This window comes from Melanerpes formicivorus, unplaced genomic scaffold (genome assembly GCF_026170545.1).
Source record: "Melanerpes formicivorus ecotype bairdi unplaced genomic scaffold, bMelFor1.0.p_v2 SCAF_13, whole genome shotgun sequence".
Lineage (NCBI taxonomy): Eukaryota > Metazoa > Chordata > Aves > Piciformes > Picidae > Melanerpes > Melanerpes formicivorus.
Window position 1 is genome coordinate 13,856,019 of NW_027142365.1, and position 27,549 is coordinate 13,883,567.

The 27,549-nt window shown below is 41.3% G+C and overlaps 1 protein-coding gene across 18 annotated transcripts in view; it reads right to left on the reverse strand.

Annotated features, from left to right (window-relative positions):
- The window catches only part of PARD3 (par-3 family cell polarity regulator), a 437,461-nt gene that overhangs the window by 282,886 nt on the left and 127,026 nt on the right, over positions 1-27,549 (reverse strand). For all 18 annotated transcript variants that reach the window (XM_068146264.1, XM_068146259.1, XM_068146253.1 and 15 more), the window contains one exon: positions 11,031-11,211. In XM_068146264.1, coding sequence (XP_068002365.1) covers positions 11,031-11,211 — 181 coding nt within the window. The remainder of the gene's footprint in view (positions 1-11,030; positions 11,212-27,549) is intronic.

The window sequence follows — 27,549 nt, forward strand, 5'->3', positions numbered from 1 at the left end:
CGGCTCTGGGAGCTTGCACGTACCCCAGCGGTCACACCGGGCAACAGCACAGACACACTGGTGTCACTCTCACACCCTGGACTCACAGCTATTAACATCTTGTGAGAAAATTTAATATAAAAGCACAAATCAGTTCACACATGCACACACTGTGCACACCTATGAGCTCACCCTGCTGGGCATGCACCCAGGTGGCCATGTGCCACAAGAAAAGTGTGGGGTCACACCCTGGCAAAACATCTGCTGCCCTGAGCCCTGCTCCCCTGCCTCAGGTTGGGGCATGCTCCTGGGCACAGCTGCCCTGCAGCACACCCACCGCCTGCACCCTCAGGAGTCCAGCTGTTCACTCCCAGAGCTGCCAAGGACATGTCTCAAATGTGCACTTCATTTGGTACTCTCATCTTCCACAGCCTTTCTGGACCATCACAATGCACTGCTGTAGAGATGAACTGTCAACAGACACACAGAGCTTAGGACAAACTCTTCAGCTGACACATAAAACCCACAGTCCAAGTTGCAATAAACAAACATCTCTGCATAGCCACAGATGCATTTTCACCAAAGCTTTTTCCACCCTTCGCTTTTTTGGGGGCTACACTTTGAAACACTTCCATTTTCTCATCTCTCCCTGCAGAGCTCCTAATATATGGCTTCTCTCCCTCCACCTCCTGGAGGCAGTTCTGCTCACCACAAAGGCAATGATCTGGCAGAGACCAGGAACCCGCTCCCCAGGCCTTCAGCTACATGTCCCACACCCCTAGTCACTGCTGAAGCAGAAACTAGCAATACTACCTCAGTACAAGCAGTAACTGCAAACAGATTTCCCTCCTGCTCTCATGGATGCAAAAAATGAAAACACTTCTCACCAGCATGCTTTAAGCAACATAGCAAAGGGCTATGGGAAAACAGGATTAGGGGAAGACTTTGCCCCCTTACATTTTATTACTCTAAAGGTGAACTTAAAACAGAGGTAAAGGTAAATCATCTGCATGTACAATAGTCACAGAAAGATTGCCTACTTTGTCAAACTAGAGCTGCAACTTTATTCACTCACTTAACAGCTATTTCTCATAGATAAATGTCACCCAGTTCATTGGAAAGAGCAGTTGTATCGTTTTTTCACTGCTGCACTCCTAGTAAGCCCTTCATTTTTATTTATTTTGCCATGAGTCAAGAGCTCAGCTAAAATTTTAAATAAAACATGAAGAGGCTTCGCTCTGAAAGACCCTTCAGATGGAAATCATTGGGAGAGTCAGGCAGTGCTTGACCTAAAATCCCTCTGTCATCTAATGAAGGTCTTAAACATCAGAGCTTAAAGTGGGCTGGAATAAAAGAAAGCTTTCATATGCAGAAAACATTTCTCAGGTTTTGGTTCCAGAAAGCCTAAAAGCAGAGAGATCAAGAGAGGATTTACCAAACATCACTGCAAGATTAATTTGTATATTGTGCAGGGCTGGCTAACAAGGCACGTGGGTCCATTCTCCAACTCGTCAAACCGGTGGACGCAATTTTATTCTTTCTAATCTACTAAAAAATGAACTGCTGGCATTTCTGCAATTGTTAGTCCATTTGGAACAGTCTCAGCAGTGTTGTGCACGGTTACTCTGCCTGCAAACCTGAAAAGGCATTTACTTTAATAGACTATGTTTGAAGGATGGCTCCTTTCTCCAGCCAGCCATTCAGAGGCTGAGCATGCATACCGGGAGGGAGCTTTTCTCTCTCAAGCCCATGGGGAGCTGGGGTGCCCTGAACAGGAGGAAGGGCAGGATGGTCCTAACACCCAGACACTGCACAGAATGTGAAGGAATGGGGTACAAAGTCACTCAAATGCACAGAGCTGTAAAGGCAGTTCAAGTGCTTCAGCACTCATTAACTTCACATCATGCTTGCTCCCTCAGATTTAGGCTGTCTTTTCAGTGCCATGTGGCATGACCTCTTAAGCTTTGAGGTTCTGAGAATGCATCCAAGAAATACAGCTACTTCTTTGCAGAGGTTCACCAGTTTAGGAACATAAAGTGACTAGATGTCAGTGTCAGAGCCAAAGCAGACAACACTGTTGATTTAAACACAAAACTGCATGGAAGTTTCTCAAACTCAACTTTACTCTGACAGAAACTCACATGGGACTATCCGCATTCATGACACACAGCCCACGACCCAAATATACTTCCCAAATAATTATGCCTGTGTAGGAACTTCTTCATTCATATTGTCCTCAACCCTCTGTATTGTGGGTGCCTCCATGACAAGCTTGCTTCACATATTTAGGTAGGATTCATAACCTGAAGTCTGTTGACACTCACCTCATCCATTGTGCCTACTTTGAATCAGCTGTCACCCAGCAACTGCCAAGAGTCCCAATTTTACTTCCAGCTGTGATCAATGCTGTACAGATTGCTGAATCAAATCCAGCCCCTCAGGATAAGGTTTTAATCGTTGATCAAAGTTTGATTTAAGAAGCCTAATGCCCAACTCATGCACAAGCTCTAGAAGCTAACACAATAGCTTGGTATTGCTCTCTTTGTACAGTACTTTACTGTATGCATGCAAGTAGTAGTACAAATATTTTATCTTAACCCAAGAACCAATTTTGCTTTTCTCTGTAAACTCCTGCAGTCCCCAACTCCCTTCCCAGCTGCACAATCACTTCCAGCTTCTCTAAATCCAGAAATGTTGACAGAATTAATGACCTAATTCCATAATGGAGGCAAGAAACACAGACCTGGAACACAGCCTGAATTCACATTCACCTTCAATCACACACAGCCAAGCTCTGGCATCAGCCTGAGTGGTGAAAGGCCCCACAGCGAGGTGACTGCTGTGTCACCAAGGGGGGACCTCATCTGCCCCTAAAAGTGTCATGAGCAGGTGATGAGGACTCCCTGTCTGCAGACCAGCTGGGGACATGGACCCGAGCCGTACTAGCAAGAGAGCAGGTGGGGAGTTCATGCCTCGGCTCAGATCAGGTTCATGGGCTTGAGACAGATTTGTCACCTCCACATCATCTGGGGCCACAAGCTCTGGAGAATAGTTCTTCTAAACAAATATGCTTAATTCTCACCCTAAATGCTTAATGTGACCCTAACATGAACCCACAGCATTTCTGAAGTTGGAGCTCATCTTTATTAAACAACTCATTTAAGATCTACAGCAAGAGATGAGTGGGAGAAAGTACAAATTTTATCTTCGCAGAAGTATGAAATAAGGCAAATTTGTGGAAAGTTATTTCTCATTCACTCTCTTTATTTCTGTATCATCTTTCAGTCTCTTTCAGTGCATGAGAGAGTAAACAAAAATCAAACTAAAAAACAAGCCTATTCAACTAGCAGCCATCTGTCCCTGCTTCATCCCCCTCAAAAGAACACGTCAGAAGACACAGAATTTAAAGTACTTTTTCCTGGTAATCACCAAAAGAGACGGTCTATCTCCAAAGCACATGCCTGTCTGAGAAAGTATGCAAGCCCATGTGCTGCAAACACAGTAAAGAGGGGAGCAAGAAGATCCCCTGTGAATCAAGACCAAAAATAAGCAACAATGCTCTTACTTTAGCGTAAGTTTAGCCTAATTAAGGATATGCTTTAAGTAAAATACCTTACAGTCCTGGGCTTGCAGTCAAAAATATCCATAAGCTTGTCCAGTGGGGAGGGATGACATGCACTAGCTGTTACACTCAAGACAGCATGGCACAGAGACCCCAGCATCAGAACAGTCTTCACTAGCCCTACAACACCCTTCCCATAGGATCATCTCACTTAGGACCAAGTGAATACTTCAGCACATCTGACAAACTCTGCATCTTCTGCTGCTGCCAAATTTTGTCAGTAGTCCCCTCACAAAAGACTAATGCTGTTGCCTCAAAGCAAAGCAAAACTTCACTGAGATACCAGCTACTTTTGCAAACTAGAGGTTCTGGATATTAAGGATGCCTTGAAGCATGCCTCATTGCAGAACCTGTACCTATAAATACTGCACAAGGTTTTTAGGAACTGGTGGATTAAACAAAGTCTAGCACGCACACATCTCCATAAAAGCAAAGAATTGTACTGGGTGGCTGTCCATATCCCAAAAAGGTGTTCCCTACTCATTTCAGATTTATGTTCCTTTTCCTTCATTGTGCTTACGATGAAACAACAACAACAAAAAGAGAGGGTTAATCAATGAATTATCTACAGAAAGAGCTATTACAGTACTTGATACGTGTGTGATGGCAAACTCTTTTCAATAAACACACAGCTTTACCATAATGGGATTAAACCCATGATGCCACAATACAATAGACTTGAGCAGCTATGTTGCAGTGTTTGCATGAAATGGCACCCTATTTTTGTTCCCTTAAGGAAAAAGTTACCTTTCATTTAAAGAAGGGGAAAATGCAACCAGCAACAACCTCAGCACCACACGTGCGCATCAAAACATTTGCAGAATACGGCTGTGATTTCCATAATAGCTTCTTGTTGAAGTGATCATTAAATCTATTTAAGATGTCAAATTTAGACTAATAACCAAACCTGACTTCTTAAACTATTCAAATTCAATACTTCACATCTTCATAACCATTTCCTCCTATCTCTCCTGTGCTACATTCTGTATCTATGGTACATGATGCTACCAGGTATCAGATATAGTATTGTATTATTATTGTTCCCCATTAAATGTGCCTCCAGTGATTCTAGGTTTGGTGTGCTGGCAGAAAGCTCAGTGCCTCTTGTGGTCAATAAATAGGCTTGAGGTGTTGAAAGGAAGTACTCTAGTTCATTAAAGCAAAGGTTGCTTGCTGCAGTAACTGGCGCTGTGGGCTTCTGCATCAGGAATAGTGTGGCCAGCAGGAGCAGGGAGGTCATTCTGACTGTGGACTCAGCACTAGGTAGGCCACACCTTGAGTCCTGGGTCCAGTTCTGGGCCCATCAATTTAAGAAGGATATTGAAACACTTGAACGTGTCCAGAGAAGGGCAATGAGGCTGGGGAGGGGTTTGGAGCACAGCCCTGTGAGGAGAGGCTGAGGGGCCCAGGGTTGCTTAGCCTGGAGAGGAGGAGGCTCAGGAGAGACCTTCTTGCTCTCTACAACTACCTGAAGGGAGGTTGTAGCCAGGTGGGGCTTGGTCTCTTCTCCCAGGCAACCAGCACCAGAACAAGAGGACACAGTTTCAAGCTGTGCTAGGGGAAGTTTAGGCTGGATGTTAGGAAGAAGTTCTTCCCAGAAAGAGAGATTGGCCATTGGAATGTGCTGCCCAGGGAGGTGGTAGAGTCACCATTCCTGGAAGTGTTTAAGAAGAGCCTGGATGAGGCACTTGGTACCATGGTGTAGTTGATTAGATGGTGTTGGGTGCTAGGTTGGACTTGATGATCTCTGAGGTCTTTTCCAACCTGGTTAATTCTGTATTCTGTACTCTAATTCTGTATTATCAGTACTCAAAGATAGAAGCTCTCACCATATGAAATGACATCTCGAAATGCCCTATGATTACTTGAGTCTCCTCTACGGAATCCAGCAAGTTCTAAAATTCTTTACTTCATTGGTGTCATAGATTTTTATTTTTTCTTGTAATCTTCCTAGAAGCTACAGAATTTTGCTTGATGGTGTACTGAGAAGACTGAAAATATTAAAGGTTAATTTATAAACTTAAGCAGTTTAGAATCCATTTGTTTTTACAAATGTGTCACGGCCTTATCAAAAACACATGGGTTTTGAACTGCTCAACAATCCCAAATTAACAGCAGAGCTCTATGCTTGGAGAAAACACCAACTGGAGATCACTCAAGTCAGAACTGTGTTGTAGAAAGAACAAATTTAGCCTCATGGAAGAAAGCAGCACCTGGTACTGATTTTTTTGATTCAATAACTCTGGCTTTAAAACAATCACATCCTTGATAGAGTTACAGGGATAAATGCGATAAGAATTCCTGAACAGCGAGAGCACCAGAAGGTGAGGAAACAGACTTTGCTAAATCTTGTCCTCATATTCCAAGGCATGAGAAGCCTTCCTTAGTCAGCTGCCAACAGCTTGGTACAAGCCTCAGTCAGAGGTTCTTTTCAGATTATCCAGGAAACATCTGAGAAACTGGCAAGGAAATAAAAGTGGGAATGATAGGAAATCTTTTGGATTTCATTCATCAAACCACATTGGAACAACAGGCACCTGAACACCAGCTGGTCACTGATGAAGGTTCTTTACCAAAACTCACCATAGAAAGTTAATCTGACCCAAACTTTGGTGGAGCTAGTGGAAAACCTCCCATTGACTTCAGCAAGCGTAGCCCACAAAGCCATAATCTGTTATTTTAAATGTGGATGACGTTCTCTACAGTTTGTAAGCAACTATTAACTCCATCTGATAAGCTCCAAACATCTGGTTTTTGATGAACTCGTCTTACTCCTCCTCCTTCTTCTAATCTCTTGCTTCCGTAGTTCTTCGACATTTGAAAATGACTTTATTTCCATATATAAAGCTGACTCACAGCTGAAGAAGGAGTCGAAGAGATACAAATAAGAAGGGAAGTTTTTAATGGCCATATGTGGGAAAGAGCACTGAAACTGTCATCAGCTTTGAAATGAGCAAATACGCAGGTCCTTTGCCAACACATTAACGTGCAGTGCTCCAAGCCATTCAACAAAGGCATCTCAGAATATCAACAAATTAATTTTCAGAAGCTGCATTTGGGACTGCAGATAAATACTTGTATCAATCAGTGAAGTGCCACATTTAAAACAGTATTAAAATAACTGAAACTCCCTCACGTATTTATGTGCTCACACCTTTAACCGGGGGGGGTGGGGGTTGTTGGTATTGCCTTTTCTGAACTCTCCAATTGTGAGATGCTAAAACAAGACACACACATATTTACAATGGACATAAGAACTGACTCACCCATGGTCATTGACCAACCAATGGCTTAGTCAGGAAGAGGACAGATCTGCCATCACCAACCAGATGCCTTCCTGCCTTGCAGGACAGCGCTCAGCAGCACGCAGAACACACAGGAGACACTTCCACAAAGACTTGCTTGTTACATGAGGTGTAAGAACATTTTGTAGGCCTACAGGTCACAAAAAGTGACTCTCTGCCAGGACATGCCAACTGCCCTTCAGTTAGCAGATAGGGAGAAGGGGAAGGGGGGAAATGTGTGGAAGAATATAGTTAGACACAGAAGATACAGAAGGTATCTAGACTTCTTTTTTTCTCCCACAGTCTACTTGCGACCAGAATATGCAACTGATGTTTAAAGTCCTAATAAAATACAAGATACAGATCACTTGAGCAAATACATCACTGGAGGGCACCACTTCCAGTCAGATCTTCGTAATTGCTTAGGCTCTTCTGGGAGTATTTCAGGGAGAAGCACCAGCCTTTAGGAGAACCTTACAAAAGCAGAGGTCTTGTAAAGGGCAAGGCCAGCTGACCTGTATCACACTGGCACAAACTAGCACAATACTCAACCATGCTGGGCAGCTGAATGAGCACAGTATGCTCACACAACTGTCTGCTCTGTATTTCAGCATTAGCATGATCTGCTTTTACAAATAATACCTTCAAGAAGCAAACACTTCAAGTTTATTATTTACATTTGCAGTCACAGAATTACACAGTAACTTCAGAGGTTCTATGAGATCTCTGGAGGGCATTTGCTCCAGCCTCTTCCACACAAAACAGGACCAGATAGATCAGGTTTCCCATGGCTGTATTCAAAGTTCTGCCCACCTCCAAGAACAGACATGCCACAACTTCTCTGAGCAGCCTTGTTTCATTCTCAAGTTGAGAGCTGGTTTTTTCTAATATCTAACTGGCATTTTTCTTGTTTCAACTTGTGTTTCTTGCCTGCGGCAACAATGTGCCCGTATAAGAGGAGTCCAGTATCATCTTCTCTAAACCCTCATTAAAAAGCTGAAGTAAGATCACCCAGCCCATTCACTCTTCTCTGGGCCAGAAATATTATTTTTTTAAATCAGTCCTCTAAACCTCTCTTAACATATTTTCCAAAAACTGTAATATATTAAAAATGCTTTTTAATGGTAACAGCTGAAACGTTCAGGGAGACTTACAAGATATACTCACACCAAGAACTAAGACGACCCTTAGTTATTTACAGAGCCAAGTAACTTGAAAGGAAAACTAGACAAAGAGATGACCCTTTTCACAACATCTCATGTAGCTGGAGAGGGATTTTATTTACAATATTTAAATGCAGCACTGTGAAACAAACAACTTGGTTCACAGGCAGTGCACCCGCTGCTGAACTGTCACTGCCTGACATCCTGTCTTATCTGCCAAATTGCTCATTAGGTTTGGCAATTTTCACCTGCGCCTCCAGTTTATATTTCAGCAGGGAATAAACATCAGTCTGCTTTAACAATCTTCTGCAGTGAGCTTCCAACCTCTTCTCAGAAAGCACGCAGGCACACACAAAAATTGCCTGGTGTACTGTATGCTTAGGAAAAAATAAAAAATACAGCTCAGCTGATGAACTACACCACAAGAAAGTTTAACTCGGGTAATAGAAAAGCAGTACAAGAGAAAGAGCTAGATAAGAAACATAAACAAATCAACTGCTTGTATCAAATTGTGTTTTCACATTGCAAAACAACATAGGGGGTACGAGCCAGCCACGTTTAGATGGGAAGATTCAATTTGACATAACCCCCCCACACACAAGCGCCAAGTACAGGCTGTGTTTGTGCATGGGAAAAGGAGGAATCCAAATGAATATTACTTTTCCAGCTGGACTTGATCTAGCTAACCTTTCCCTCGCTGGGAGAAGAGCGATGGCGTGATCTACAAACAAACAAAAGGGGTAGCATGGCAACCGGAACAAAGAGGAAAATCTCAGCAGGCCCTTAAGCCCCAGCCTAAGGCAGAGCCGGCTGGGTACCCCTCGGGTGCAGGTGAGTGGTTGCAGAATGGCACAAAGCTGTGTGTCTGCGAGCAAGCCGCTGAGAAACAGAGCCCAGCCCGTGAGCAAAAAGCACCAGAGATGTAAAACAAAATGTCTCAAATGCTATAAACCAATTTCAGATGGAATACTGTTTTTCGTTTGTTAGAAGTAAAATATTCACCGCCAACCCTGCAATTAGCTAGAAAATTACAATAATTACAGCAATTTTGTATCCCATCTCCAATCCAATTAATAGATATATGACCTTGTCAACATGTAATAATCAGGATCTGCATCTACCACAAAACTGGATGGGTTTTATTTGCTGAATAGAACTTACACAGTAAGAAGATAATTATTTGAAATACTGAGAATACCATTTGTATGCTATGCTTCACTTCACAAGTTATAAAGGCAACACAATAGGGATATTATTTCCATTTTCAATGTATATTTAAATTAAATTCTTGAAATAGGTATGTTTAATATGATAACATTGCTGGACTGGGATTCTCGGTCTGTGGTTTGGAACATTTGAAAACTAAATATATCTAATTGTCAACACTAAAAAAAGAAAGGAGTTAGGTAGATAAGAGAGTATCTTTGATTTGTGGTAACATATTTATGACAAATTGTTTCAGCCTTTTCACTTCTGCTTGCTCTTATAAAAAGTGTCTAAAGAGCTGTAGTTTGTACCAGCAGTTTTAGAAGTCTTCCTCACTTGTATAGAGTTTGTATTGTAGGGCCTCACAGCACTTTTTGGACACTTTAGCCATCAGTGAGCTAGTTAAGTATTCCATGTATTTTCCAGAATGACATTGAAGATAAGTGAGCTGTCCAATATATCACTGAATTTTATCTGCACTGTATGATTTTGATGCTCTAACATCAATGTATTGTATAACACACCAGACAATCACAGTAAGGAGAAAATGTGTATGTATCTGCCTGCCCTACAGCACCCCAAGTCGAGACACCAGGAGGACAGCTTTTTGGCTGGAAACGAGATATGCATTTAAGCTGTGGCATACCCTAATAACAGTAAAATGGAAGGGTCTTGAAATTCTAGGATCCTCCTTTACTCTGCCATTAATCCTTTCCTTAATTTAATTCTGTGCTGTAATGAAGCACAGTTATAGCTGGAAAAGATACATGCTTAAGAATAGGTAAGCTAACTGTTAAATGATGTCCCCTTAATTTTATAGGGAATACTCTGGTACAAAACTCTTCAAACTTAATAGAGGGGTAAGTTTGCCATTTACATTTTACCTGATTACTTAAACACAGATTCCATCCATTAAAAGAAGACCTACAGGAAAGTAAACCCTTGGGAATGACAAGTAATTGCTTGAAAGACTGCATCTGCAGACTATCAAAGTACTGACTGATACTAACTTCTAAGAGTTCTCTAGAGTGGAGTCATTCCATCAAAAGTTGGGTAAGCAAAAAAATAGATGCTGCACATGAAAGGGCAGAATGCTTTATTGAGAATTGTCTTGTTTGCATGGTCATTTTAACAACAACAAATATTAGACAGTAAATTTCATTGTGTGATCTTTCTTCTTAGTAAGCTGCAACAGTCAAAGATCCTGGCTGAGCAAAAAAATATGATGTAAAATTCCTTGCTTCATGGTTTTGCAACAAATGTTCCCCAGGTTGAGATGAACAAAATAAAGGGATGTTCCTGGCTATGGTTTCTGTTTTTTAAGCTTTGTATTTTCTCAACACAGTAAATGCACATATCAGCAGCTGGTTTTATGGAAAGGTGACAAGCACAACCTAGCAACATTAACGGGTTCAGCAGAAAGTGTTCCTATCTTCAGCTTCTTTTTACCCTTTTCTTCATTAAATAGAATAAAAGTGGCAAACTGAAAAATTACACAGCATTCAGAAATTTTGCCATGACTTTCAGTGCAAGGACAATTTTAAACTGGAAGCACAGGAGTTTATTGCTCCTAAAAGCAGTTTATAAATACTTTATTATAACAGAGAGCTTTGTTTACTAGCATCTAACAAGCTTTTATTCAGTTTCTCAATTCTGATCAGCGTTTGATAAGGACAGAGAACAAATCACGTTCCCAGTAGTATGAATGGGTACCAGCACTTGACATTCTCAAAAATCAAGATGAAACACATCAAGATAGGGAGAACATTTACTTACTTGCACGAAGGACTGAAGGGGTGACCTCAATTTCACTTGTTGCTTGGTAAGGCTGAAAGGCCGACGCCGTATTGGAGCCAAGCTCGCTACCAAAAATCTCTGGGCTTTGTGTGCCTGTTGAACTGGCGCTGGTGCCATCACCTCCATGGTGTGGATCTTGCTCATCAAACACAGCCACGAGCTGCAAACGACAATTTAATCTACCGTTAAAAGAAGAAACTCTCAGCAATATCAAAGTGCCATTGTAGATCAGTGTTTCATCGCTTCTTCCCACCAAAGAGCACGAAATGTCTATCAGCAGAGACTCAGATCAATGCTTAGATCACAACATCATCAGCCCTAGGAAAGGCAGCCATTAATGGGATGGTACAAAGGGTCAGCAGCTCTGATGGGACAGGAAACCCATCACTGCAAGCCACAGAATTAATGGCACCAAGTCAGGAAAGGAAGGGTCACATCTTCCTTATCATCTAACCCACTGAATGCTGCTCGATGCCTGTGCACTGGAATTCATCACCTGTGTTTTGATACCTCTCTATCCATCATTACTCAAATCATGAGCAAAACAACAATTTTACAGATTTAAAAACCTGCAACAAGAAATTATGTTCATACACGCTGAAAGCTACAAATAAAATACAGAGCCACCCAAAAGCCTCACAAGCACTACAATTTTTCATCCATTAACCTGCCACCTATCAATCTATTATCTATAAATAGGATTTAAGTTGTAGGCATCCTTTGCAACATTTCTTCTGTCACATTTAGGGAGATACTTCTGTATTTGCTTGCAACCAGCTTCTCCAAGATAAACCCAAGAACTGAAGCACAATTTGAGACTTTGCCAAGTCATTAATTTATTAAAAGTTTACTAAACCTCTGTTCACCCTTGCAAGGGAAATAGGAAAAAACACCACAGTGATTCTTGGTAAACCTGAGTTATTTTTCACCTGTAGATGAATATTTTTATTTGCAACAAATAATTTATCCAAATAGATCTTTGGTGACCAACTGAAAGAGAAGAGGCCAGCTCTTACACATATTTAATTTTAGAAGTTAATTTTCAGGATAGGTACAACAGTTTTATGGGTAACAGCATTCTGCAGCTGATAAATTAATCTACAATGTAATATTTGAAAGATATTTCCAGGGAAGCATTACATTCTCCTGACCAAACTGGTAGGGTAAATGGAGCAAATCAACTTAAACCTAAGCTGATCTCTGCAAATTGTTTATTTTTTTAGAACAACACTTTGCATAACCTAAAGCAATCAGGTAATTTTCTCTTAAGTGCATGTGACAATCTCATTCTACAGATTTTAATATTACTCTTGAATATTACTCAAATCTAGATTATACAAACATCACTAAAATAATATCAAACCACAACTATAAGATAGAACAGAACAGAACAGAATAGAATTAACTGGGTTGGAAGAGACCTTTGAGATCATCGAGTCCAACCTATCATCCAACACCATCTAATCAACTAAACCATGGCACCAAGCACCCCATCAAGTCCTCCTAAACACCTCCAATGATGGTGACTCCACCACCTCCCTGGGCAGCACATTCCAATGGGCAGTAATTCTCTCTGTGTAGAATTTATTCCTAACATCCAGCCTAAACCTCCCCTGGTGCAGCCTGAGACTGTGTCCTCTTGTTCTGGTGCTGGTTGCCTGGGAGAAGAGACCAGTCCCCACCTGGCTACAACCTCCCTTCAGGTAGTTGTAGAGAGAAGTAAGAAACCATGTGGGAATACAGCTTTTGAAAGTACTTTCAGGTGTCAACTTTTTTCAAGGAGTAGTTTTGAAATCACAGAGAGAGTAGCAAACTTCTGCCAATAATTCCATACCTAGGCAAACTTAGGGTCTGGCACAAAGAGGGAAAAAAAATAGATTTGTAAGAGGTAAAATGCCCAAGCTGTCACCAGGGAGTATTTGTATAGAAAGAGAGAAGGAAAAGCAGGCTGCAGATGCAGACAGCTAGACCATGTTTTTAATATACAATTCATTACTCTCTGCTTGAGAAATCTACACGCAAGAGAGACATGACAACACCTAAAATGCCAGTAGATCAAAAGTATGGCAAATTTCATTTACTTACAGACTGTAAAATACTAATGCTTAAAAAAAATAAAACCAATGAAGCACATTTCTCAAAAGAAGCATCCTTTACTCACAACACTTGTATTAACTCTAAACAGCTAATTATCAATCTCCAGCAGCTGAAAAGAAATTAATCCACGAGTGAAGATTTGCAAGGTATCAGAACAAAACACAAACAATACATTGAGAAATTCCAGCCAATAAATAGCAAATCTTTTTCTCCTTTGTGTGGCATCTATCAAGAGACCCCTCCCCCCCCCAAATTATGTTCTGTTCCTTTGAGATTGATTGAAAAATATTACTGAATGCACACTGCTGCAAGTGTTTTATATATATTATATATAGGTACAAAGCTATGTGCATATAAAACTCTTTCTGTGTATGTTCTACTCTAAGCTGCCTCAAGCTTTTTACCTTTTCCAGACAGCCTATAACCTATGAATTCAGAACTTTCTCAAAACAAATGTTTCTCATTTCAGGCTTAGCTTTTGATCTTAGGTATTTTTGCAAGTATTCACTGTTTTGACAGCATCAAACCTTCAAAAGGCTTCAGTTCCCTTAAAAAGCCTACCGAGTTGTAACATTTTTGCATACAACACTTGAAGAAATACAAGCCATGCTAGTCTTCTCCAAATCTAATTAGTGTTAGGAGCACAGGTTAGGAAGTTCGTTGTAAAACAGTGTCACAAAGCTACACTCAGACCTCATCATGACCTAGAAAATCTTTGGAACTTGAAGACTTAATGTGAATAAACAGTGTTGGGACTTGGGTTTCCAGAGCTTGTTATGCTACGCTGTGGATGACAAGCTCACAGGCAACACACGCAGCCAAAACATCTCCTACTCTATTCTGATAGCAAGAATTGATTTCTGTTTGGGTTTTTACTCCAACACATTTTATTTTAATTGAGGGAAATTCTTTGAGGAATAGAATTATGAATGCTTGTACCCTTAAAGGCCCAACAATCACACCACAACTACCATCTATCCTTTAATTCTTTTATTTTAATCCTTTTTGCTAGGTAAAGCTAGGTTCACAAAGAAATCATAAAATCAGAGTGTAGTTTAGGTTGGAAGGGACCTTAGAGATCATCTACCCCAAGCTCCCCACCATGGGCAGGGACACAGTATCACAGTGTAACTAAGGTTGGAAGAGACCTTGAGGATCATCGAGTCCAACCTAGCAACACAGACCCCATGACTAGACCATGGCACCAAGTGCCACGTCCAATCCCCTCTTGAACACCTCCAGGGACGGTGACTCAACCACCTCCCTGGGCAGCACATTCCAACGACAAATGACTCGCTCAGTGAAGAACTTTCTCCTCACCTCCAGTCTAAACCTCCCCTGGCGCAGCTTGAGACTGTGTCCTCTTGTTCTGGTGCTGGTTGCCTGGGAGAAGAGACCAACCCCTTCCCGGCTACAACCACCTTTCAGGTAGTTGTAGAGGGCAATGAGGTCACCCCTGAGCCTCCTCTTCTCCAGGCTAAACAATCCCAGCTCCCTCAGCCTCTCCTCATAGGGCTTGTGTTCAAGGCCTCTCCCCAGCCCTGTTGCCCTTCTCTGGACACATTCAAGTGTTTCAATGTCCTTCTTAAACTGAGGGGCCCAGAACTGGACAAAGTACTCAAGGTACAGCCTAACCAATGCAGAGTACAGGGCACAATGACTTCCCTGCTCCTGCTGGCCACACTATTCCTAATGCAAGCCAGGATGCCATTGGCCCTCTTGGCCACCTGGGCACACTGCTGGCTCATATTCAGGCGGCTGTCGATCAGTACCCCCAGGTCCCTCTCTGTTTGGCAGCTCTCCAGCCACTCTGACCCCAAATAGTTTTTCTTATGTCTGGCTGTGTCCTCATTTTAGCCTACACCCATCGTCTCCATGAAAAGCTGAAATATCCTACCTTGAATTTCACACACATCAGCATCAAGAGGCTTCCAATCCATCACCAGTGGAATTGAGCCTCTCAGCTTCCAAGTTCCATATTTTCTCCCCTGATCATGTTCTGATTCCTGCAAATTCTTCCACACAAATTCTTCACTGTTTTGTCTTTTTACCATGACACCCCTAGAAGTGTTTCACCTCTCAGCTAGACTCGACTGCACAAGGCCTCATCCAGCCTGGCCTTGAACACCCCCAGGGAGGAGGCATCCACATGGCTACTGCTCTGAGACTCCACACATCATGCTAACCAGGTTATATTTACTTAAAGAAATAGAAAGCAAGACGACTGATTTGTTTTAATATTGACATAGCAGGAGCAGTCTGCATCCCAACATTAATTATTACAATTTCCGTCTATTCTAAGGTAATTAAAAATTCGTAAACACATATGCAGTCTTAATTAATAGACTACATTAAGTACTTGAATGTTAATTAACTGGATTAAAAAACTATTTGTACCAGCAAGAGTTGTTCACATTTTCATTACGGGCTAAGACCGTACAAAACAACCCCTCGCTATCAGCTGCTGGAATCAGGTCATCCTTGAGCACAAACCCACGGAAGCAGAAATCCTCCACTTCACACAAACTCATAATGCTAGAAACCTTCACTGTATTTTTTTTCTACCACTATGACAAGATTAACAAAAAAGATCACTTCAATTTTGCATATTCCTAAGCATCTATCCAAAGTTCGTTAATTCTTCTGTAACATTTATTGATGGATCTGATACTGGCTCATGTGTAGGCACCAGTAATGGTTTCAGAGTTATTTTAACACCAGTCAGGATTATAGCTTTATTGTCATTCAAGAATGACAGCAAATGATCCTGTGGTTTCCACACCTTCTGGTCCCCACATCCTACGGTCTACAACACATCTTCTGCATCACCTGTCCACTCTTTTTTGACACAGTAAACCCAAAATAACTTATCTTTTTTAATGATTAGGAGCCATTTTAAATATCTGGTTTCTTCTCCACAGAAGGACACTTACATTCAATGCCTAAGAGGGGATGTGGCTCAGTTGGTAGTGCACAAGACCCTGAATGGGAAGGTCGTGAGTTCAAAGACTGCAGTGGGCAGTAGTGTCCTCCCTACTCTAGTCATCAGGTCTGTGGTACAGGTTGGACTCGATGATCTTTGAGATCTCTTCCAACCTTAGTGATACTGATACTGAAGGCTGTTTCAGATTTGTTTCACTGTTCAGTGACCAATTGCTCCATAGTTGATCTGTTGAGCAACCAGGAGATTGGAGAGTCTCAAATTCCCCTGGCTGAATCATGCACTTCCCTTTCTGGCCCATACAACAACTTCCAGATGCGGTCTTCCTTTCCATAGCTGCTATGGTCTTCTGGCACTTATGCTGCACATCATCTCCTGCAAGACGGCCAACCATGTATAAAGCTGCCTTTCACACAAGTGCTTGTGTTTCTGCTTCCAGCAGAATAGAGAGCACAGCTGCTCCAAGTGACCAAGCAGCTCAACATCAACCTCTGGTGAGGCACCCATGAAGACAAAGATTCTGGTTCTCCATTTGAGCTTACTAACTGAAATAACCTTTTTCACAGGAGGCTGGTCCTTCAAGAGATAGATTTTGATAGCCCAAATGAGATTCCAAAATCTAAATTAGCCTTGTTAATATATCTCCACCTAAAACAGCTACTTCAAGTATTTCATTTAACATCTGATGCCAGAGGGTTAAGCCCATCCCCGTCCTGCAGCTCCAACATACAAATTTCTGTCTGCACACACTTTCTGACAGCCACATCTGCTGATGTGAGAGATTTCAATCACTCTCAGAACACTGCCATACACTTTCAGTCATGCAGCAACTATCTGGAAAGAGGACTTGGAAGAAAATTTACACACGAGCATCTCTGGCATCCCTTCCTCCACAAACATCCTTTCCAGTCCTAACCAAGTCTGTACCATGAACCCGCAAAGCAACCACAGAACTGACTACACAATTCCTCTGTAATGAGCACAAATGAGATGGTCTGCAAGAGAATATAAACAGATTTCTACAGTAACTCTTTAGGGTTGGCAAAAGCCACGTGGACCCAAAGCAGTATGGATATTAGTCAGTCCATGTTACAACACAGAACTAAAGAGTTCTTGTTTAATAAGACCCAGAAGTAAATTCAGTTTCAGCTAATGGCACCTCACACTCCAAAGCACTCTGAACTGAGTTAGTCGCTTGTGAATAAACAAAATGAGTGTAAGAGGGGAAGAAAACCGAAATTTGGGGAAGTAATTAGCAAGGGAGTCACCAATTACAATCTAGATATGAAAGAAACTAAATATGAAATCAATTTGTAGGCTTTCTGATGACTGCAGTGACTTTAATAGCCCCACAGCAGACCCAAATTTTTATTACTTCTTGAGCTTCACTTTTCTACATGGCTCATTTAAAAACCATTTAAATACAACTACTGTTTCAATGAACTGGTAAGAGGAAATACAGTAGGAAAAAAGGACATTTGCACAAATAATGCACTACTGCCCATAGATATTATTAAAAAAAATCAAAGTTCAATTAGCTAAAGTAGCAGCATCTAAAAGGCATTCTGTGCCATGTGCAACTTTAGCATCTTCTCAACAGACTTAATAGATCACCCAACATTTTAAAAGGAGAAAAAGGTCAAGCAGTTTCAGTTTTAGACAAACTGTAATATAAACCAACCTTTATCATGTCAAGAAAATCTTTACCTGTCCTAATTAATTAAATTCAGTCATAAGAAGGCTGTTTTAAGGGTCACATTCTACTATCAAAGTAACACTTTGTATTAGATCATCTGTGGGTCATACACAAGTGTAAGCTTGTACAGAATCACAGAATAACCTGAACTGGAAGAACCTCTTGAAGATCTAGTCCAAGTCCTTGTTTAAATCAGAGTCAGTGAAAGAAGGTTGTTCAGGGACACATTTAGTTGCATGTTGAATAACCTTGAGATGGAAGCTTCCCAGTGTTTGACCACTCCTGATTTTCCAATATTTTTTTCCCTATATCAAATTGAAACTTCCCTTGTTGCAACTTGTGTTTGTTCCCCTCGACACCAACCCTCTGCACCTCAAAGTCTAGCTCCGGTTTCACCGCACCTCATGCAGTGCAGCTGTATTCAGAATGCTGTGCCTTAACCACATGGCCATACAGCATCCCTCCAATACCAGAGAGAAATAGTCACTTCTGTCAACCTGCTGGCCACAGGCTTGCTCATGTAGCACAGGATGGAGCTGGTCATCTGTATCACAAGGGTATACTGCTGCCATACATTCATCAGATTGTTCACTACGTCTGCCTTACCCAAGCAGTGGGTCACCAGCAATACATCAGTTTGGGGTTTATTCCAGCCCCTATGTAGGACTCTGTATTTGCCATTCTTGAACATTATCTGCCTCCTCAGACCCCCATGGTACAAAATAAGCCCCACTGGAAAATACACCACAAGCTTCACAAAGTCATTCTCAAATTTGCTAAGTAAACATCTTTTACTTCCAAAGCTTAACATAACATACCATGTTAATTCATATCTGCAAGATCTGCAAGAGCATCTATTGATTCAAAGAACACTTTAATTTTTCAGTTCATTTAAAAATATCTGCTTTAATAATTAATTGAATCTAAGAAACTATTCTGAAGTAAATATACAAGCTTTTTATTAAAGCTTTGCTTTTGATTATTCATTTCCTACGGCACTTTGATCTGCGAAATTCTAGAACCAGTACTAAACTGCAACTTGATCTTCTCCTAGGAGGATTTACATGTCAGTTCAGGTACGGTCCTGTAAGTTTCCAGACTATAAAATATATTTTAAATATTTAAAACATATCAGTTTAACATTAGATATATTTAAAAGACAACTTCTCCCTTCCACTGCTGAGCAACAGACCGAAAGCAAGCATGACTACAGCACCGTGAAAGGTAACCTGTGTGTATTCTGTCTCTACTTGACCTCCATGGGTTAACTCAGGCTGAGATTTAGCCAAAAATCAAGACAGTAACTGAGCAGTGTTAGCAGTATTATGAGGGCTACTGGAGGTAGTTACCATTGAGCTGCTTCTCAGGTGGGCTGGATTTACTTTCTCATGATCTCAGACTAAGAATATACTGAGCATACCACTTCTACTGGATATACCACTTCTATCTGACTGACTGAACAAGACTCAAGGACACTCATGTGTGCAGCCTAACAGGCACAGGCATGTACAAAACACACACAAACTGATTAACCTGCAAAGTTCTTCTGATCTGCTTACCTACTGCATGGGCAAAGCAAGCCCAGCATCAGAAATAGTTATTGGACTGCATTGCCAGCTAATGTTCATGGCCAAAGAAAACATCTACATTTGTGATCTCCAACAGACAAGCCAGCAGCCCGGCCCTACATGGCCAGAAGATAGTGGCAGGAGAAAAAGAAAAGAGGAAAGTAGAAGCAGTCTACATATCATGAAGTTGACATGGGCAAAAGGACACGGATGCCAGTAGGTGAGTTTCTTTTTAGTAGGCCATATTCAGCTGGGCCAGGAACAGGCAAAAGCTCCAATTGGTTACATGAACTCATGCTGCAGATCTGCTGTTGACTTCACCATGCCCTGGAAGGCTCCACAAGCAGTATGCATTAGATACTGATCCCAGCCTTCTCCATGGAGATGACATCTAGCTGCATTAATCAGCACTGGTACCTGCAGCTAATTTAAGCCCTGGTGACAGCACAGTCGGTGTCATCACCGCACTCACAGTCAGTGCCATCACCACACTCTCATCTCTAGGATGGGTGCCGTCGTGCAAGAGCCAAAACACAGAAATGTTGCAGACATCTCACTGGAAAAGTGGTTTGATTATGAGCTAAGAGAATCCAAAGCTAAAACTGAGACAGCAAGAATAAAGAACATCCTCATTTGCTTTAAACAATCTAATATTTTTTTCTTTGATGTTTCTCAGTAAAAATGAAGAGAAGTTTACTTTACTCAACTACCACAGTCCCTCCACGCAGCTTCCTTCTGCGTTCGTTTGGGCTTTGAGAACAGCTGGGAAAAACAGCTCTGTCCTAAATTAGATAGAAAGTTTTTCAACCGCAGGTTTTTTAGCATGGGATTTTTGTAATGGGTTGTTTCTTCAACAATTCTTCCTCTGAAAGCATACAGAGTATAAGGCTACCCTGTTATTTCCTTGAATCTTCAATTTATAGAGAAGAGATTTCCTCCAAAATCCCTTTGTAAAAACAGCTCTCTTGTTCAAGGCTAAGGACACAGGCTGCAAAATCATCACAACATATGATTTACCACGGGTATCTCCTTAGCTCCTTTTGAAAAGAAACATGGGGGGGGTGGAAAAAATAGTCTATCTTGGTTTTAAAGAGGTGCATAAAGAAAGCATGGTATCAGAAGATAGAGAGCTATGCTTGGAAAGTAGTGGGGACACATCTGAGGGCATGAATAAGCCCGTTTCATCTCCTCCATTTTTGATCCCTCAGCACAAACGAATAAATGTGAATCACACCAAGGGCACTGTTGTTAATAGGACTGTGGAAGCAATTTTACATTTTCAGAATGCACTGTGAAAGCCCCCCTCCCTTTCTAAGGGAACAAGGCTCAAAAAGATTACCCTGCTTGTTCTCCATGCAGCTGAGGATACAGGATGACTCTGCAGGTCACACAGGAGTTTGGTATTTTATTTCTGCCACGGAGGTCAGCAGTTAAGCAGTGACGCTATGCAGTAAGTAATCCAGACACTGGGTTATTAGAGGAGCTGGTGTCACAGCAAGATACATTGGTGAAATAAAGATGTATTAAATCTTAACAGTTGTCGCATCTGTCATTGGAATCTGTAGCCCTTGAGTACCAAGGAAAAAAATGGCTTCAGGAACCTCTAGTAAGTCCAGGTTTTCCACTCCTCTGTTGCAGAACCAAAACAGCAGCATCTAAAATCTAAGGTTTTAATTTCAGCCAAGGTACAAAATGCTACCTAGTTAGCTGAAGCACAGACCAATCTTTGCAAGCTTATTAAACTTCAAGAAAATAGATTTTGTAAAATAGAGTTCTTCATTTTATGTAGTGTGTGCTGTTCGGTGTAATTTGCATGCAAAAGCCAGGAGAATGTGATTAAAAATACCCATCTAGAGACACAGATGAAAAACTTCAAACATTTCCTGATTCCCTTCTGTTCCACTCATTATTTCAATACCTCACTACAACAAAGGAATAGATAACACTTGTCCTTGACATTAGCCTAAATTATCTTCGGTGTGCAATACAATACCTATTAAATTAGGTTTATTTTAAATCAGCTTCAAGCTCTGTTCAAAAGGTAAAACTCTGTGTATCTTTTTGCCTTTTGTGTAACACTTTCTTTCCCCCACCCCCCACCCCCCACCCCCCCCCCCCCAAAGAAATATTTAGAGGTCTTAAAAAAAAACAAGATGATAGGGAGAGGGTTTTTTAACTAACTTCATTATCTAGTATTAAAATCCGTCAAAGAGAAAGGTGTTTACCTCTGGCATTTTAAAACAACATTATTTTGACTTTGTGCATGATGACACACACACAAAAATAATTAGCACATCAGGCAATCATTTATGCCTCCTCTTCTTTAAATAAGGCTCTAACCCCCAAAAATCTTCAACGCAAAAGCCTGATTGTTCCCTTATGAATAACAGTTCATATTATTTTAAGATGTAACAATAGGGAAAACAATGAAACCTAACTCCCAGTCCATCAGGACTATGCTTAGAGAGTGAAGAATAAAAGGTTACCACCCAGCAGGGCCAGGCTGGTGGCAAGTAACACGTATCAGGAAATCCATGGAGTTTGTCTTCTGCTGTGGCAAGCCCTAGGCACAGAGGGTTTGACTCATCAGTATTAATACATGAACCTATGCCACATGAAGAGCTCTGGTCTTAAGCAAAAGACATCTATTAGGTAACATTTGATGGTCTAGGACTGGAGAGCACCCCAAAATTGCCACACCACAGTTTTTCCTACACACCTTTAGGTTTTGTGCAACCAAGAGGATGACAGTAATCTCTGTACGAAGGAGAAACAGCCTGGTGTGTCCATGTCCAGATCTCTATCTTGCATAGCACACCATAACCTACTAGGAAGATCCATTTACTTCCCACAAAACCCCAAGTTAAACAACATAGTAACTGAGCCTAAAACCTAGGCTCCCAATGCCAAAACCATTTGCAAAACTATCTGGAGACACATTTTCCAAACTAATTTGGCAGATACTGTTGAAGAAAGGCATCTTTCCTACTTTCTCCTTACAGCATCATTAGAAATCAGATGTCAAGATATGTTTGAAACTCAGCTTTCAAAAGCTGCCTGGTGACTTTTCAAAGATGACCTCTAAATGCTTAGTCCTAAAGCAGCAGGAAGAAGTGAAAAGTAAGGAGGGAGAATCTCAAAAGGAAACTAGCTGGTTAATATCACCACATTCATCTTCAAAACACATTCATTGGAAGTCAAATTCTCTTACTTCTGTGAACTACAGGATTAAAGAGAAAAGGAGCTCTCTGGTATTACTCTAACAACAGTGTGTATCAGTACATGATTCTTGACTACTTGGTGCAGAAGCCTCTTTAATGCTCAATGCAGCATTCAACCATTATAACTAGAGACAGGAACATAAACAGGGAGAACTTTACTCCTAAATCATTTAGTCTGAAAAGCTACAAAGACCCAGAACTAATTTTGAAAATTAATTCCTTCAATCACTGTGGAAACTTGGACTGATGTACCTAGACAAATTGGGTGTGGGAAGAAATTAATACAACCACAGAATGGTTTGGGTTGAAAAGGACCTCTAAAGGTCATCTAGTCCAACCCCACTGCAGTCAGCAGGGACATCCTCCACTAGATCAGGTTGCTCAGAGCCTTGTCCAGCCTGACCTTAAATATCTCCAGGGATGGGGCGTCAACTACTTCCTTAGGCATCCTGTTCCAGTGTTCCACCACCTTTATGCTAAGGAACTTGTTCCTAACATCCAAACTATCTCTCTCTTCTGTCATTCCAAACCACTGCTCCTCATCCTATTGCTGCAGGATTTTGGAAACAGTCCCTCTGTAGCCTTCTTGTAGTCCCTTTCAGGTACTGGCAGGCTGCTATTAGGTCTCCCTGGAGCCTTCTCTTGTCCAGCCTGAACAACCCCAGCTCCCCTACCCTGTTCTTGTAGCAGAGGTGTTAGTCAAAAGAGACCTACAGTCAAAAGAGAGATTACATTTGTACACATGCTCATTTCAAGCTACCAAATATGGGAATAAATTATCACTCTTGCATTTCACCTTGACTCACCTAGCCATGAATGCATTTTCAAAAGGTAATACAAATGTCACCCAGCCCGAGGAAAGAGATACAAATACTGTCATAAGCCATCAGCTTCAACCTGTGGACGAGGACTGCACTGAAAACTTCAAAACAGATCCCTTCCATCCTGCAGATGCCCTAATTCAGCTCTGGGCTGATATAGCCTCTTTGTTTCTCCTCCTTTCCCCTCCTAGAAACATTAAGATTAGAAGTAGCTGGCACTCCAGACCAGGGCAGCAGGCCTGTTTCTGTTTGAAGCACCTAGATTGTATTTCACAGTGCAGTCAAATGCTGTTGTACGGTTATTAAAATCATTCATGATTTTTATCTCTGCCAAATGGATCGTTACACTGTCAACACTCATCTATATTATGCAAAAATATGCAGAACTTAACATCTTTTGTTGAGCTGGCAAAACAGTATATTCACTACCAACTCCATTTTTGCACAAGGTTAAAGTCTGTGTGGAATGTGATTACCAAAGGCTCCATTCAGAAATACCACACAAAACAAGCTGGTTGGCTTCCACAGCAGAAGATGATTTTAAAACTACAAATAAATTCCTCTGAGTAGTGCTCACTAAGCCAATGGTGTTCTCATTCAGTTATAATTCCCTTGAATTTTTACTATTATTTTATATAAAGCAAAATCTTTCAGTACCAAACATTCTCTTTCGAGTACCCTTAAAAATGTGAAACAAACTGAAGTCTTGAGGAACCCAGCACAAAGAAAAGTTGCTTTTCTCTTTCACTAGCTGGGAGAGGCATGGCTATCTAAGCACTTGAAAATCAGCACTTGTTTGGGAGGATTTTTGTTGCTGAATTTAATTTCTTGGTAAATTATACAGCAAAATACAATCAAAACAAATCAAAGGAGCACTTGCTCTGCTTCCACACTTACGGCATAGTTAGATTTCATTAAGTTCACATCCATTTGATTAAGATTGGGTGATTCTCTGCTGATCTGTAACTATCCAAAAAATGACTAATTACTAATTTAAAATACTTCCACTTTAAAAATTTTAAGCAAAACATAACCACAGCCACAGATGAAAGCAGCTCGAGGAAGCTTGTTTTGCTTCGCCTAGCAAAGGAGAAGTGTGGCCAGCTCTGGAGGGAAGGAGAAACCAGCGGGAGGCAGAGGGCTGGAAGGTGAGGAGAGGTTACTATTAATACCATGGCAAGTAGTAGGACAACTGGAGTAGTTAAGGTCATTGGGGTGGGGTTTTTTTTACCCTTTTCTCTCAAGTGTTCTTGTATGTACACTTCATGATTCTGCTTGATGGAAACTCTTCGTAGGCCCCAAGGCTACCTCCAGCTCACCTGTTAACCCTCCACTCCTTTCTCATTGTCTTCCAGCAGAAACAGAACTGAATTTGATCTGGTCACCTCTAATGCAAGAACCATTTCTTGGGAAGCTCCAGCCATCTTGAAATTGCTTTTCTGAATCACTGTCTCACTAAAGCTTCATTTATTCATCCTCTCTCCTGTGGGACAATCTTTGCAGTGGTATGAACTTTTGGAAAACCTTTTTGGGATGTATTTTGGAGTCAGGTGCCACACAAAACAGATGCATTGCATAAGGCTAGCACAGGTAGCTGGGTAAACTATGCTGTCAAAAGTAATTAGCATTTAAAAGGACTAAACAGAGGAAGCAGATAATACCTCCAAGATCTGCTTTTAATTAAAACATCCTAGTAACTCATATTAAAAGGCAAAGACTGAAAATCAGAGAGACCGTAGCTTCTGAAGGGAGTATTTTTACACTTCTCATTAGGGGTCACCTTTCCTGATGTGCAAAACCATTTTAAAATTACCTGCCTCGCTGGAGACCACTCACTTATTAAAACAACTCAGCTCACATAAATACAAAGAAAATACACATTTAATCAGCAACATTTAGGCATCCATTAAGTTTTCAAATGCCCTTGCTTAAAGATAATCTTGCCCCTCACTGAAAGCAAACCTTATTTCACTAGTCTCTCTGCCCGTTATATCCCAAATGATTTCTCTCCTTTCCAAAACAATTAGCAAACATCATATCATCTGTGCTAAAACACTGAAAGGGTATCAACACCGAACCCTGTAAGTAGCTAAAATGAATAGCACATAGCAGGAAAGCCTAACGCGTGTAGCCTCTGCACATAAATCAAGCTGCCTTACACATCCTGACAGCTCCATCTAGCCACAGCTCCACAAAAGTAACTTTATCCCAGGCAGAATGAATTCATTTACACTCGGCACATTCCAGCTATTACAAAAACTCTTGTGGCCAGCAGTGTCATTTCCAGAATTACTTTACTGTTGTTTAACATTAGATTAACACTTCCACGATTGCATCCGCGCTTCAGGTTACTTGGCTTTCGGAGAAAGACAGGGTCAGAAACATCACATGTTTAAAACTGGAGCATCTGGGTAACGGCAGGAAGAGATGCTGGAATCACAACTTGGCAGGAATTCCTGAGATGGGAAACATGAATGGTCTCGGGGAGAACAGAGCTCAAAATGGGATATAATGAAAGAATGCAAAGCACACAGCAACAGAGAGGCGACGCACAGGACGCGCCCACATCTGATGGAGCAGAAGAGCAAGAGTAACAGCACGAGAGCCAGCTGCCAGAAGCGGGGAGGAAGAGAGGGGAAGCCTCCTCATCGTGAAACCCCAGCACTGCCAGTTCACAGTCTACAGTTTATGGACCAGCCTGCTCCTCACCCATGGCAGTGCAGCCAGGCACTGGGATGAGGGCAGCAGCACTGATCCACTGCTGGCTGACTCCCCAGCTATGCTTCAGTCTTACAGGCTGCATGGCCAGTGGGAAGGGAAGAGAGCAAAAGATAGGTAATTTTGCCTCTTTTCTTCCCTGTTCCATCCATCACTGGCAGTTCTATTAATCTGAAGTTCACCTTTCTGTACATACAGGGGCACTGCACGTGCCAGTAAAATAATAGAGAGCTCTCTCTGGAAAGCTATCTGTCTAACTAGCTCTGGATACACTGCTCTAAGTAGGTGAGGATATATATGTGGAATCTAAAAAGATTAAAATAATCTGAGGAAATGAACTCTCATTTCCTTACACATTCTTACTGTCTACAGTGCCAAACACTGCTGATTTAGCTGGTGTAAAGCTCAGGCGTTTTAGAAGTGACCCTAGTTTCAGACACAGAGATTGGTTCTAACATCTTCCATTAAAACACCACAGGGCCCCAAAATACACTTTGCTTAGACTTACCTTTAGGCACACACATTTGAAAGCACTGACCTGCTACTGCATGATGATATAGAGGACTAGGCAATGTACCTCCACATATTACAATATCTTTTGTCAGAAGTGGTAAATGACTGAAAAGGAAGTTTTTCAGTTAAGAGTTGTAGCTAATGCAATGTACAGATCAGTGATAAAAGCATTTTGTCCTTAAGCTGAGCTGAATTACAATTTCAAATGCTGCTTGTTTACCAAGAATATTTGAGATTCAAATCCTATGTTAAGTCCCTCAAAACTCCAAGAGATAAATCCTCAAGTTTCAAATATGTAATAGTTCCATTTTATACATAATTCCAGAATAACTAATGCAGAAGAAAAGGAGATTAGTCCTCAGAGGTGAACTTGTGCAGCTGCCTCCAATGCAAACAAGAAATGTAAATCTGTCACACTGCTGTGCTCCTACCAAGACACGCATGGGCGTCTTCCCCAGCTAGCTGCACCACGCAGCCATGGGTGTCAAAGCTCAGTCCAAACTGAAATTTCACTAAATTCCCTCAGAATTCACACAGGAAAAACTGCAGTTCTCATTACATGAGTAAATGATCCTTCAGCCTGACAGAAGCAAGAAGCAACAAGCAAAGAGAAACCAAAAGGCAGAAGAGGAGCTTTGAGTCCTCCTAGGCCAGTCCACCCACACTCTCTGCCAGTCACACAGATGTCTTTCAAAACTAACCTCAACCACAAAAATACCAATTCCATGTGCAGAGAAGGTAAAAAGCTTAAAATGCCAAACTTTTCCACAAGCATATCTCTAATATTAAGCACATGAAAGCATACTGGAACTTGACATATAAGTGTAATCAACCAGAGCTTCATTTCACTGTGCTCCAAAGACAGACTTATTGCTGCTTACTGCCACTAACCACCATACCTTCAATGTTTTGATACAGATACT